General features: G+C 41.4%; 1 protein-coding gene across 1 annotated transcript in view; it reads left to right on the forward strand.

Annotated features, from left to right (window-relative positions):
• The window catches only part of plpp1.L (phospholipid phosphatase 1 L homeolog), a gene marked incomplete at its 5' end in the record, with an annotated part of 67,822 nt that overhangs the window by 26,459 nt on the left and 25,020 nt on the right, over positions 1-16,343 (forward strand). Inside the window, 1 exon segment of the mRNA NM_001096564.1 lies at positions 9,790-9,941. Within this exon segment, the coding sequence (NP_001090033.1) occupies positions 9,790-9,941 (152 nt within the window).

Genomic DNA, 16,343 nt, shown 5'->3' on the forward strand with positions numbered 1-16,343 from the left:
ATCTCCTTTTCCCCCAACTACAATGTACTTTTTAAGGCCTCGATTGAACCACCCACTAAAATAGTTCTCAGTGATGAACAGAAATGTGTTATAAATTTCAGCAGAAAACTTGTTGGACTAATCCTCTTGTTTTTGGAAATAAAAAGATTGTGCACTTAGTAAAAACATTTGTTTTGTTTGCTGACAACCGTCTCAATCATAGTTGGACTTTTTCTAAAATTAAGCTTACATAAATAATGTAATATTTCCATGCATGAGATCTGTTATTGCATGAGGTTTTTTTTTTAATCACCCGGCAGGCAGTTAAAAACATTTTGTTAAAAGGTTATGGAAAAGAGAAATGTGCTCCACGTGCCATTAACCATAGCCATTTGCTAAATAGGCCTACATTGGCCAGTTCATGGCTAGCATGAGTCAAACAGAAGGGGGCCCTGACTTTTTATTGTAAAAGCCTGGAGAGAATAATGATTGCCTTCCAAGTGGAATCAAACTTTGTGATACACAAAGGAATTGTCACAATAAAAGCATGTTCCACTGTATGGTCCCCTTTTTATTTTTATCATGTGATGTACTAAAAAAATGTCATTCTGAAATAGAATGGCACTGAAGGAGAGTGGAAGAAGCTCCCCTCACCCGAAAACTTGCAGACATAAACGTTTAATATGGTCACACAACAGGTGCCCTTTGTATAGCACAGTTTGAAACATAGTTTTGTGTCTTTGCATGTGCTTTTAATAGTAACTGTATGTCATTGTGTTCTTATTCACAAGTGGAACAAAGTTTGTCTGCTTGGGAGTTTCATAATCAAGGAGTGTTCCTACTGGCTGCTCTTTGTATGTGCTCGGAGGCTTTAGGCTATTGTCTCTACTAGCAAAAATATGCACTCCACTGCCTTAAACCCCATCAGTGTGGTGGTCAGTTTTAACCAACTGCCAGCCATCTAGACATGTATGCCCGGTTGTAGTGTTGAGTTCTAAGGATCATTAGCTCCTTACAACTCACTTCAGCAGTATAATGTATACCACAACATTTTTATGTGTATCTGTAACTTTTCTACATGAGTATGAGGGACCCTGGTCAGATGTTGAATCTTGAACCCAAAAAGTCTGAAAACGACTATAGTATCTGCAAATATTACACACCACACACTCAGAAAGCAAATAAATAGCTGCATATCAAAATCCAGGCTCTGGCTTTACTATTATGAAGCAACACAACAATTGTTTTCCTAAGAGATTAAAAGGGTGTTGGACCTCATTTTCTAATGGTTGTGTGGGAATCTCTGGTAAAAAAATAAATAAATGATGTATTGTATGGTAGAGGAGTGCCCTGCAATCCATGCTAAATATTTATTGAGGTGACAGGACTGTGGTTGTTTTGACAGAACTTCTGGAGCTTTAACGTAGCATTAAATCCGAAATAATTCTTGCTCTTCTGCACCTCCCTTCTTTAAATAGATTCCTTTCAAGATGAGGCGTTTCTGCATATTTGCAAATGATCCAGAATGATCTCAAAACTAAGGGCGGTGATGCAGCACTTGGCCTACACCCCATAAACACATTTGTGTATTGTTTTGTCACCTCCTGTCTCATGTCTATAAAATAACTGGGTAACACATTTGTAGATTTCTTTTTTTGTGTGTATGTGTTGCAATAGACGTGGGGCTGTATTTACTATACAGTATAGGCACTCGAGGGCCCATGCCTAGGGCAGCAGGTTTTAGGGGCGATGCCCTCTGGTGCCTATATGATAAACCACCCCACCCCCCAAAAAAATACATTCACTAGACTGCTGGAGGGCCTGGAGTGTTGTAGTGCGCATGCATATTACATCTCTTTCTTGCCACACATGCACTACGTCTCTTCTGCACATGTGCATTGTGGTCTGCTGCCTAGGATGGACCAAAATCCAGCACTGGACAGACGTCGCTATTCCAGTTGTTGTTGTTGATCCACAATCCAGCACCAGGCTGTGGGTTTGATATTGATAGTTCAGCAACATCTGGAATGTTGCCGTCTGAAGCAAGAAAAATTCTGCATATAGCATTTATTGGTCTTCTGTTCGAAAACAAACATGTTTGGGTTACTGTGGCTTGTTAGGCCTGGTGCAAACTTTGATCCTGTACCCTTTGCAGTATTTGGCTGAGCAGAATCCGAACATTAAAGATCATGTGAATAATATCAATGTACATAATATCGTGTACTGCTTCCAGTAACATGTAACCGGGAAACTAAAAATCACTGCATCACTTGGTACTTGAATGTGAATGCTTTAGATTTTGCAATCTGTTTCATGTATAGGTTTAAAGAGCTGTCAAATTGAGGGTGACACATTTATGACTTTGCTTAAAGGAGAACAAATCACTGGGGGAGGGGGCAAATATTCGGTACCCCCCCCCTTTATTATAATTGTTTACCTGATTTCCAGGCACCTGTTTTTTTAAAAACTGCTTCAGCCCCAGATTCTATTGTAAAAGTCACCATCTTGTTCCATTTTCTTTTCATTCTGGTCCAGGCAGGCACCTTTTCACTTTACTGCACTGCCTGGGCGTGAAAAAAAAAAAAGAGGAAAAAGATCACAGTGAAGAAGCTTTTACAGAAATTAGGGATGCACCGAATCCAGGATTCAGTTCGGGATTCGGCAGGATTCAGCCGAATCCAAGTGCCTGGCCGAACCTAATCCGAATCCAAAAAAGCACATGGCTTTTCAGCACACAAACAAGAAAGTCAAACATTTTGTAACCACATGGTTCTTCCCCCCCCCCCTCATTTTGCTAATGTACATATGCAAATTAGGGTTGGGATTCGGTTTGGTATTTGGCTGACAAAATTGTGGATCACAAAAATCACAAAGGATTAGGGATCCGGGCAGATCCTAAAATCATGGATTTGGTGCATTCCTAAACAGAAATACCCTGGTCCAATGATTATACCTTTCATGTGTAATCCTATTAGGTTCTTTATTCTTTTTTGGAAGATAGGGTAATGTGGTTGAATCCAATAATTATGGATTTGGTGAATCCATACTGAAAAATGACTGTTTGGTATCAGTAATGCTAATGTTAAAGGGGAATTCCACAAAAACATAACTTTAAGTTTTTTGAAAAGTAAACAATTAAAAAAATATGCAGACTTTTTATGACTTTAATGGTCTGTGACCGTTCCCTAAGCCTAGCTCCCTGCTTTCCTGCTGATCAGTCTGACTACTTTGCTGAGCTGCCTGACTACTATTACTTTGTATCAACAGCCATCTGTCCTCCGAGTGCATCCTCCAAACCCCATAATTCCCTGCACACATGATTTCAATAAGGAAAGAAACATCCCAGTGCAATGCATTGTGGGTTATGTAGTTCCTGCATGCTGTCCATAAACTGTGGAGAAGTTGTTACAATTTGTAACATCAGTGTTTAGTCCCTCCTTCTCTGCCAGGATTTCAAATGATGCAGAAAGAGAAATGTTAAACAACTGGATTTCAGCATAGAAAATGGCATTTATTCATACCTTTTGAAGAAACATGCAACTGTGATGGGTATATTAGGGGTTTCTGTGTTATGTGGGCCTCTATAACACATTTTGGTTTGGAAGCTGAAGTTCCCCTTTAAGTTATTCTCCAAGCAGCGCAGAAGGATAATCCAATCCATCCAGTTGAATGCAGACATATAGAAGTAGCTTTGCTGGTCTCAATGTTCTCATTTGGCGAGGAAGTCCGAAGGAAACCTGCTCTAGGCTTGCACTCTCCTTGGATTTGGATGTTAACAGGAAAAGCAGCCATGAGTATGTTTTGTTGGCATTGTTGATGTTTATATAATAGCAGCAGGCGAGTGCTAAAACGGTACTGCTTATTTTGGAAGCCAAATGAAAGTAAACAACCTGGCAGATAGAAGTGAAGTCCGGGGCAGTTGTAACCGTATATGTAATTTGCATGCTCATTAATTAATTTCTCTGGAATTTGAATGGTGTGAGTTATATAAATCACTCGGTAATAAAGTTATAGTTTTCAGTGTGTCTGAGTACTGACAGAAAAGGAGAAAAATAAAAAATATGCGTCATTTTTCTGAATGAAATAATTTTTACTGTACTTCTTTATCCACCAAAACTATGAATTGACTGTGCATAAAGGGTTTACCGGTTGGGAACCTACAAGTTTCCTTCCTGCATTTTTGTTCCTCTTTTGGAACTGTTATATATAAAAATCCATTTCTTTACCCCTTGTCCTCTCCCCACAGGCATTGTTGAGTTTTCATCACAAAGTGAAGTCGTTTTGTTGCAGTGATTGCTTCATATTTATAAAAGACTGCCATGGAAATTTCTCCAGTTTAAACTCTGCCCAGGCCTGACACAAATCATTACATTTCACCCAAATCTATGTGACCTTGAGGCAGAAGAACATGGAACAACGACATAATGTTTAAGGTTAAATAATCAAAGCAAGGATACTGGAATACATTACCCAGATATAAAGGAATATTGCCAAAGGCCAGCAGACATGCAGTGTAATACATGTTCCCCATACAGGCTCAGGAAGACAGTGAAATAATCCCTATGAAAATATCTGAGCAGACATAACCTGGGAACTATCTGCAAGGAGTTTGTATGTTTTCTTCATGTCTGTGTAGTAGTGATGTGCGGGTCAGGGTTTTCCTGACCTGCTGCCCGTCCGTACCCACGCTTCAGCGGCCCTTTTATAGACCCCCACTTATGATGTCACAAAAGGGGCGGAGCAAGCAGACGCGAGACTATAAAACCGGAAGTCGGATAACGGCATTTGAAGGTGGCGGGGAGAGCAGGAGAAGAGCTCAACCCGCACCCGCACCGCAGGTAAACCCCGGGTATCGGGGCGGCCAGCACATCACTACTGTGTAGGTTTCCTCCATGCAGTGTCGGACCCCAGTTAAGAGCCCCAGCTCCTCCAAAACCCAGCCCTCCGCTGAACACCCCTTACCGCAATTTCCGGCCCAGTCCAATAGTGATGTGTGGGCCGACCCACGGGTCGGGCGGGTTTGGGTCGACTTTGCATTGCTCCTCGCGGGCGGGTGCAGGTTGAGCTCTTCTCCTGCTCTCCCCGCCACCTTCAAATGCCGGCATACGACTTCCGGGTTCCGGTTTTATAGTCTCGCGTCTGCTCACCCCGTCCCTATTGTGACGTCATCGGCGGGGTGGCGCGGGTCTATAAAAGGACCCGGGAGCAGGTGGCAGCAGGGACGGGTTAGGGTCGGGTGCGGAAAACCCTGATCCGCACATCGCTACAGTCCAACCCTGCCTCCATGTACTCCGATTTCCTCCCACACTCCTCCCACACTCCAAAAACATATAGATAGAACTGACCATAGTGTCTGTAAGTGTAATATTATGGACCACAGATTGAGAGATCTGCTGGGGCAGGGACTGCTATGAATGATGTGTGATCTCCGTAAAGCACTGAAGAATATGTCGCCTCTCAATAAATAATACATAATAATATAAAGAACTGGCCAAAACAAAGTTCATCTTTTTTAAAATAAGCATTCTCCTGGTTAGGGGACCTTCTGAACTGGTAAACTAGCCACTTGTGCAAATTAGGGGCAGGTATCAAGAATTTCATGTCACTGCGACCTTGAGATTCCGTCTAAATGCTGCTATAAAAGCGTTATAATAGGTTGTTTTTGTATAATTATGCCTTAATTGCATGTTTGCTCCTTCATTACTAAACAGTCTGGCAGTAATTAAAGATGCAAACAGGAACTCCAAAAATAGCCAGCCCCACCTATTTTATATACACTCAGATATGGGTGTTACAGCCAGTGTGCTGTGTTTCGCTAATTGTTGCATCCCAAGAACTGTTCTGTCTCTCCAGCCTTTTCCATTCGAAATATCATTAGCTCAACCTAATATCAACACCATCACCATCATTGAGCCTGAAGTAAGATGCTGTACATTGCGTAAAATCCATCAATAGCAGACTTTGACAATAGCTCAGGAATGTGGCGTATATTGTAGGGATATTCCAAAATAATTTGTTTATCTTGACCTATAGGGGCCATTGACTTCTATACAACCCTGCCTGCTTATACTTGCCGAGTTTTTTCTGGTGATTTTGTTTTATTCTTTAATAAATGGCGACTATTCAAAGTTACAAAGAATATTCTTAAGCATATTTGTACTCCTGTTTTTTCACTGCTTTTTATCTTGAATCATGAAAAAAGCCCAACTTGATTTTTGATAAATCAGCGCCATAATGTTGTACATTTGTGAGTAGACTTCTATTCTCCTTCTATTCTCCATTGTCCTGAGAAAAGCAGCATTAGAATGAAAGCGAACATTTACTGTAAATTCTTGTATGGAACTGTCACGCACTGATTATACGTGCTGAGGATGTCACACCTATGAAACCGGTTGTTTGTGACGGGAGTTGGATCTGTCATGAACAATGGCTTTCTGGCCTTTCCTGGCTGAGCCAGTTTTGGCATAAGTTTTATGAGGAAAGTGCGACTTGTCTGTTGCTATTTACATGTAAGACTTGCCAAAATTCCTCTATATGTGGGTTATTAGGTTAAAAATATGTAAACCTGATATCCAGCAATGTGAGCGCACTTTTCCTTAATGGGATACTTCACTATCAAAAATAGTGATGGGCGAATAAATTCGCCTGGCGGGAATTTGCAGCGAATTTCCACGTTTTGCCGCCTGCAAATTCGCAAAACTCCAACGAACATTCACCAGCGCCAAAAAATTTTTGGACAACACTATTTGGACGCCCATTGACTTTTACGCTGGTGTCAAAATTTACGCGAGTGACTTTTCGTATTCGCGTCCAAAATTTACACGGGCATCCTTTTTCGACTTGAATTTTTCTGCAAACCGAAACGGGAGAAATTCGCCCATCACTAATCACAAATAATAACCCTTTCTATCTTATTATAAAATTTCAGTTTTAAAAAATAAATTTTTTTTGTTTTCACCACTTCATGTTTCCCAATAATGACTCCGGTAAACCAGTTCGCTAAGATTCTATTTTGTTACAGTTCGATACATTTCTCAGCCAAACCTTCGGCTAATTGATACGTGTGTTGCCGGCTTTGCTCTGATTCTATGTATCATTAAATGTATGAAACTTAATCTGAAAATGTGTAAAACACTTTCCACCTCTATCACTTTATACCTTAGTGAAACCCAAAAGAATGACCGGAAAATAACATGCTGATATTTCTACATGTAACCACCATACGCTGCAATGCCTTTTTCCTATGGGCATCACACCTATAATTACTATTTGGGCCATGGGCCTTAATTTGTAGGGTTTTTTGTTGGGTGGTTGTTTGTTTACTAAGAACTTTGATATAGCGAGAAAATCCCTTTGGTTTGTGAAACTACTAAACTTAAACTTTAGAACATGATATTATGATTTTTATTTTAATGTCCCCTTTTATTCAAGTATAATATAGTGTTGGACTGACATAATGGGATACCGGGATAGATATATATACCTTTCAACTGGGCTTCATTTTTTCTTTTTTTTTTATAGTTTTTAAATTATTTACCTTCTTCTTCTGACTGTTTCCGGCTTTCAATGGGGGTCGTTGACCCCATCTAAAAATAACAGTCCTTTAAGGCTGTATATATGTGTGTGAGACACTGTGAGTTTTGAATAAACTGTTGAATTCTTTTGGAACACGGAGTGCTGGTCCTTTCTGCCATTTTTTCATATATAACTACATTTGACCTAGCACCCGGCAAGCTGTGAAGGAGTGCGGGTATTTTCTACATTTCTGCTATATATATATCTATATATATATATATATATATTATATATATATATATATATATATATATATATATATATATATATATATATATATATATATATATATATATATCTCATAATAAACCTGATTTAACTTAACTTCTTTTGCATTTTGCTACATTTTTTGGTGTGCCGTCATCTGCTGGGATATATTTATTTACTTTACGACTGGCACCCAGACATTGTCCATTTGAATGGATGTGCGTCCCACTATCGATATATATATATATATATATATATATATATATATATATATATATATATATATATATATATATATATATATATATATATATATATATATATATATATATATATATATATATATATATATATTAAACATGAACTTAAAGGTGAACCACCCCTTTAATAACCAGAATTCCTCACAAAGTAGACAGCCTGTGCCCATGACAGTGATTGACACTTACTAGTGCATGTATGTGATCAGACACCAGGTGATTCAGGCAGTACATGTCCCCTACTCATAGACTGCACCAAACAATACCCCTTCCTTTTCATATCTATTGTAGCACAGTTTATAGTAAAGTAATTTTGTTGGACAGAGCAAATATGAAATTGCATTTAACCTTCTTGCTTTCAAAAATCACTGGTGCAATGAGTAGTAATTGGCAGCCTTCAGACGGTGATGAACTAGAACTCCCAGCTTTCCAGCCCATCCATATGCAGCTGAAATACAAATGCCATTTGATGGGATCGTGCAAGTTGTAGTTGAGCAACATTTAGAGGGCTGCGTGTTGGACATTTCTGATTTAGTAAATATAAATAAATATCTGGGGAGCCTCATGCCTATAATGGGCACACATTGTTTTTTTCCCCTTTGCAATATTGCCTGATCCCCATACCCTTATTAGAGAGGCCTTTTGTGACCTCAGGCTGTGGTCATATAACATTTTTGCAATAGGAAATGCTAATACTGTTCTATAGGAACACATTAAAGGAAAACTAAAGCTTAACTACAGAAGTAGGCTATAAATGTTGTATATTATGTTTTGGGCTTCTGTACCAGCCCAAGGCAACCACAGCCCTTTAGCAGTAAAGGTCTGTGTCTCCAAAGATGCCCCAGTAGCTCCCCATCTTCTTTTCTGCTGATTCACTGCACATGCTCTGTGCTGCTGTCACTTATTGAGCTTAGGGACCGACTCACAATATACAGTACACATAGAATAGAAATGTCACAATATAAGGCTGATTAGTAATTAATACAGATAATTACTACATGACAGCACAGAAACCAGTGCAATTAGCATCAGAATTTAATAATCATCCCTGTAGCATCAGCTTATATTACAGATCAACCTCATTTTCTGCTTGATAATTTGCAACGACCCCTAGGATTAGCTTCTTATAGGACCAGTAACATCAAAAATGTTTTTGAAAAAATGTGTTTGTATATAACAAAAAAAAACACCAAGACATATTTAACTTTAACATCGCAAAGTGTTTATTAAGAAATAACTTACTGAAACTTTGTGCTCCTCAGAAAAGGTGACAGGGCGACAATCCATCGTGTGGCGCTCAATTTCTCCTCGCTGGCTATCTCCTATAGAAGGCAGGGAGGAGAAATAGATTGCTCGGCTGCTCAGAGCCCACTGAGCATGTCAGTGTCACAGACACTTTCCAAGATGGTGACCCCCTGTGACAAGTTTGAAGTCCTGGATCATTGCTGCTATTGACAAGCTGACACTTTAGGCTGGTACAATTCATTCAGTTTGTAAAATATGGCATTTTTATCCATATTCATTTTTAGAGTTTAGTTCTCCTTTAACCCTGCAGGTGATTCATTTCACGTCATTACATTACAGTCCTTAAAAGCTATAGTATAGTGTTGTCTTGGCTGCATATCCCCCATATACAGTGAACTGCCTCTGTTGCTTGCTTCTCTGCGTTTTCTGCTTACCCTTCCCGTCTCCTCTATTAATTTAACTGCTGCACCCCAGTGATTTGTTACATTGCCTGTGTTAACGCCTATTTCTCTTCCTTTTACTGTAGCCGGATTGCCTTTTGCAATTCTCAATTTGAAGCATACCCCCTTCCAAAGAGGATTTTTCTGTAATGATGATTCACTCCGGTATCCATACAAAGAAGACACCATTTCATATGGCTTATTGGGGGGAATCATGATCCCATTCTGTATTATTGTTGTAAGTCCAATATATGTCTATATACATTTGCATGTTTTAAAACAATATCATTTTAGCTGCCCCCACAGCTGATCAGTCCACTTGGCCACCTCATTTGTCAACCTTTTAATATAAACCTGAATTACCAATCAATATCCAGTTGTATGTGTGAACTACAATGGCTACGTTGTTGGCCAAAAACTGCCTGAATATCGGTTACAATCGCCACACTGTGTCTCACAATACAGCCATTGCCTATAATGTAACTTTTTATAATACTGGAAATCACATGAAAGGAGTAAAATGAAACCCAATGTGTGCTTTATAGCTACTCTTGATGGAGTGCCAGCCGCTGGCATCAAGGATTTAACACCCTGATGCTGAGTGAGGCACAGGCTTTAATCTTGCCTCATTTCTAGTGGAAATTTGGCCTTTCTCTTGGCATGTTTATATAGCAATAGGCCCGGACAAGCGTAAAAAAGAAAAAAGTTGTCTTGGAATGACAATGGCGGAATTGTCTAATGGCAACTCACCAAGGGCTCTTTAGCAATAATAGTCTCTTGCTGATTTATTCTAAGACTTTCATGTGGGATGCTTTTATATTTTATTTAAAATAAATGATTTGGGCCAAAGTAATTAAAATAATTTTATATCGGTCAGTTATGGATTTCAGAAATAAAAGAAGCGTCTAGAATTTCTTGCTGTGGATTGCTGGCTGCACATGGTACGATCCACTTGTTTGGTGAGGTTGCCAAATGAGCAGTCACTGTTTATTGGACCACACTGTACTTATAATTCCCACTTTCTCACTGGGAAAATTTACATTAATTATCATAGATTTTGCCCTCTGACTTTTCCAGCTGTCAGATGGGAGACACTGACCCCATCAGCCAAATTTTGTTGCTATGTGAAGTTAGTGTTATGTGATTGCTACTTTTTATTGGTTCTTTCTATTTAGACTCTTTCCTATTTATATTCCAGTCTTTCAATTAAACCACTGCCTGGTTACTAAGGTATACAGACCCTAGCAACCAGACAGCTGCTGAAATTCTAAACTGGGGTGCACCTGAACAATTAAAAAAAAACATAAAAAATTAAAAGCATTTGCAAATAGTCTTAAACTGGCCGTAGACTATAAAATCCACTTGTTTGACCCTATGGCCAATGATTGGATTAAGCCAAACTGTTGTATTACTATGATGGAAATCTGAGCCGGGAGGGGGCGTGGCCTAATGGCGGTGAGAGCAGACACATAAATCTAGGCTCTCCACACCGGGACTCGGTAAATCAGCCTCTGGACTGTTAAATAGGTGAAGATGGGCAGAACATCGAAAGGGACTAGCACCCCACTTAGCCAGCGACCGCATTCGCAAAAAAAAGCGAAGGAAATCGCTGATTTCTTTGGCAAGCAGGGAGATACGGCTACCCAAGAGCCCAACATGGAGGACGGCAGCGAGGCCTCATCACGTGCAGCTTCGCCGACCAGACAGAATACACCCGCTAACAAGCTGTCGGACTTCATGGCCACCCTTCCCACTAAAGCAGACCTTCTACAACTACTGGCGGACATTAAGGACGCGCAGAGGAGCGAGACGGCGATAATCAAAACGGAGCTCTCAGCACTCTCCACGCGACTCGTGAAAATGGAGACGCGTCAAACGGACACGGAGCAGAAGCAGGCCCAACATGACTCCACCATCCGTCTGCATACGAGGCAATTATTCCTTCTACGGAGAGGGCTAGAGGATGCCGAGAATAGAAACAGACGCCATAACATACGCATTCGAGGAGTTCCGGAAGACCTGCAAATTACTGAAGCCAAACAACGGATCCTCAACCTGTTTAATGGCTTGCTAGGCCCGAATCTAGACCACGACATAGCAGTGGACCGCTTCCACAGAGTATATGGCGGCAGAAAAGACAAGCCCAGAGACATCCTGTGCTGCCTCCATAGCTTCACAACCAAAGAGCGTATTCTCTCCAAAGCTCGGGAGACCCCCAGCCTACAGATGGGAGAAGACTCCATAGAATTGTTTCAGGACCTGGCACAAACCACCATTGCCCAGAGACGACTACTGCGCGAAGTCACCAGTAAGCTGAGGGACCGTAACATACCTTACAAGTGGGGATTCCCTTTCTCTCTCGTAGCGCACCATAATGGGAAAAACTACAGTCTGAGAGAGCCGGATGACGGAGAAGCATTCTTTCGGGGCACAGGTACACCCCCGGTGGACCTCACAGAATGGGCAAAGTATGTTTATGGTGAACAGCCCGCGCCTGCACGAGCTTCAACAAATGAGGGCCTCAGCCGTGAGTAGGTTCAACCAGGAGACTATGCATGGCTCCCTAGTCTAGCCTACATTCTCTCTTTAAGTTTTCAGTTAAGTCTTGGCGCACGCTAAGTTTACACAAGTTACACTATTTACAGACTGGGCATGTGGCCTCACGTATGATTGATGCATATGGCATTACACCCCCCCCCCCCTTTTTTCCCCCCTTTTTTTTTTTTTTTTTTTGGGGGTGTGCTGGCCCATAATTTTCCCATCGCTTTCTACATACCGCAAAACATGCCACAGGCACCAGTGTCGAACTTTTCATTGTTTAAGACTATGCTTCAGTAGCCCCCTGTACGCCTTACCATTGCTCCTCCTGGGATTGGCTTAGGAACTTCATGTCACCCCGGCCTATTACCTAAACGTGATTGCTGGACCGCACTGCTATATAATTGAATTCCCCCTTTTTTTTTTTTTTTTTTTCTCTTTGTGTATTTAATCTTTTCTCCCTCCCCTGGATGCATCAAAAGATTGCAAGACTGTCGCTCTACCTACGGGGACTCTCCCTCCTCCCCCCCCCTTTTTTTTTTTTTTTTTGACCCCCCTTCCCACATATAACTGTGTACAGATGGGTATACTACAGAAGATACAACTGCTCCGTACTCAAGACTCTGTTTCGATAATCTAACTGACACACTGATGCAATTCTGCAACATGTCATGGGAACCGACAATGAGTTTTGTTTTGTACTACCTTGTGTGCACTGAAATGCGTTGTTGTTTGGCTTTTTATAGATACCTAACATATATGTATGAAGGTCTGTATACTCTGTGGCCATGCTCAGCCCCCCCCCCCCTTTTTTTTTTTTTTTTTTTTTTTTTTTTTGCTCCTTTCACAGGTCCCATTTCACCAGGGTATGGGCCCTGGCTCTTGAATCCGGTTATACTTACTCTCCTACTATATTCCCCATTGCAATATCCACTAATATTTTGTTGTGTTGTTGCTCTAACATAGGGTGTCATTGATATGGGGAGAGGGGGTTCCTCCTCAACGTGTAAACATTGCATTGCATCATCTTATGTTAATTCCAGATGCGCATACGATGCATGTACGAATGCGGAGTACACCACTATGGTGCCTCCCTTCCTTACTAATTTTTCACCCCCCCCTCCCCCCCCCCCCCTTTTTTTTTTTTTTTTTTTTTTTTTTTATCTCTTTATGCCTATTAGGAAGAAAATTGGCTTACAGCAATGCCATGCTTCTCTTAATACCCTGCTATCTTTTGCAAGGTAGAAAATATGATAGTACTAAAATACTCTGCCAAGCATTTTATATGGTTCGAAATAATATGTTAATGTATTCTGTTTGATGGTTCTATGTTTCTGTTGACGCTATCTTACTGCAAGATATTGCCTTTGACTATGAGAGTGGCCCCACCGGTCATAATACATCCAAGTACACCATACCAACCAGGCTCCCTAGCGACCCTTCACTCTCACTTAGCTACCGAGTCCTGAACGTGGAAACGTAACCTATATCATCTGCTACTTGTCATCTCCCCTGATCACACTCACACTCATCTTCTTGTACTACCTTGGAGAGTAACCCTCCACCAGGTAGTAGAGTATTACTACCCCACACATAACTGCTAGATAACTACCCGCAGGAACCACACACATCTTCCTAACCTCCCACCCCCCTCCCACCCCACCCATTGGAACGACTATTACTAGCGGCAACATGAGATTATCTCCGACCAAACCCAGAAGATGCAACTCACTCAGTATAACCTCTATCAACGCCAATGGCCTGAACTCTCCACAAAAAAGAATTCTCTTATCTGCTGAACTAAGGAAACACAAAACTGACATAGCCTTTATACAAGAAACTCATTTTAAAAAGGGACATCTCCCCCAATGGCGCAACAAATACTTCCCGGAAATCTACACTAGTGCTCCACAAGACACCAAAACCAAAGGTGTGGCAATTCTCCTTTCTAAGAATTTGAACTTTTCCGTATCAGGTTCCAAAGTAGACCCTAAAGGCAGATACGTCTTTATCACGGGGCACATAGGATGCCGCCAATACACCCTGGCCAACGTGTACTTACCAAACAAAGACCAAGACAAGGAACTCCAGCGTATCACGCAACTTCTCCATCACTTCACAAAAGGTGTGCTTCTATTAGGAGGAGACCTCAACACCCCTTTGGAACCACAGCTCGACTGCTCCGCCGGAAAATCTAGCATACCCCCAGCGACCCCATTTAGGATCCGGAAACAACTTCACGACCTACTGCTAGTAGATGTCTGGCGCACTCAACACTTCACAGAAAAAGATTATACCTACTATTCCGCACGGCATAATATATATACCCGCATAGACTATATATTTGTATCCCAACATGCTCTTACTGAGGTTTGCAACTCTCAGGTACACCTCAGAACATTCTCGGATCATGCAGCCATCTCAATACAACTTAGTCTCCCAGGTACTTCTAAGCCTCATCCCACATGGCGAATGAATGAATCTTTTCTAAAACATCCCGACTTGGTGGAAGAGATTGGCGGAAATATTCGCAACTATTTCAAGGAAAATGGGACACCTGACATATCTCCACTGATATGTTGGGAAGCACACAAATGTGTCATACGGGGGACCCTCATCGAGATAGGAACCAGACGAAAGAAAGCGCACACCCAGCGGGTCGAAGCATCGTTGGCCAAAATTAAACTCCTTGAAGCTCAACACAAACAAACACAAGCCCTACGTACGGCACAGGAATTATTAGAAGCACGAAGAGAACTCAATGATATACTAACTACGTACACTAACAGAATACAGACACTGATTAAGCATCGCTATTACGAGCATGGAAACAAATGTGGAAAGCTGCTGGCAAATGCGCTTAAACAACAGTTAGCGAAAAATTACATCCCCAAAATTAAAACTACTGCGGGGAACCTCGCATTCACTAATGAAAAAATTGCGGAAGAGTTTGTTCAATACTTTACGAAAGTGTACCAGATCGCTCCTACCCACGCTACGGATGATATCTCTTTTCACGCTACTGCTTCCCAGTTCTTAGATCAACACAACTTGCCTAAAATCCCGGAAAATATGGAAGCACAACTTGAATCAGACATCACGACTGCAGAAATACTAAGTGCCATCTCCACAACTCCTATTGGTAAAAGCCCAGGACCAGACGGGTTCCCGATGTCATACTACAAAGAATTCCAGCACCTGCTCTCCCCACACCTGTGCAAGGCTTTCAATGATATACAGGCGGAAGCTAAGTTCTCACCCCAGTCTCTTGAGGCACAGATAACCCTCTTACTGAAACCTAATAAAGACCCGACTGACCCCGGCAGTTACCGCCCAATCTCGCTGATCAATAACGATGCGAAACTATTAGCCAAAATCATAATGAAACGAATACAGCAAATTCTCGAGCACCTGATCGACCCGGAACAAGTTGGCTTTGTACCTCATAGGGAGGCGAGAGATAATACCAATAGGTTAATTAATATTCTACACTACGCACAAACTAGGTCCCGGCAAATGCTTCTTCTCTCGACAGACGCAGAAAAAGCCTTCGATCGGGTGAACTGGCAATTTATGTTCCAATGCCTTCAGAAATATGGCTTTGGCCCGAGATTGCTAAAGTGGATCCAAGCTTTATACCATAACCCCACTGCTAAAGTGAAAATTAATAACTTTCTATCCAACCCCATTGCCATCAGAAACGGCACTAGACAAGGCTGCCCTCTATCTCCCACGCTATTCGTATTGACACTCGAACCACTCTTAATTGCCATCCGAAATAATCCAGACATTGGAGGAGTCCAAGTGGGTGGCAGACACCACAAAACGGCGGCGTATGCTGACGATTTATTATTCTTCGTCACCAACCCAATTATCACAATACCAAACCTAACCAACACCTTATCCCAATTTGGAAAAGTTAGCAACTTCAAAATCAATCAAAAGAAGTCACAGGCCCTCAACATTTCACTACCACATCGCACGATTCAAGGGCTGTCCCAGAATTTCCCTTACAAGTGGGCTTCGTCCACCATCACTTACCTGGGCCTTATTATGTCAAAGGACCACAACGCGTGGGGAGAGTTGAATTGTACCAATCTAT

The sequence above is a fragment of the Xenopus laevis genome, chromosome 1L (genome assembly GCF_017654675.1).
Source record: "Xenopus laevis strain J_2021 chromosome 1L, Xenopus_laevis_v10.1, whole genome shotgun sequence".
Lineage (NCBI taxonomy): Eukaryota > Metazoa > Chordata > Amphibia > Anura > Pipidae > Xenopus > Xenopus laevis.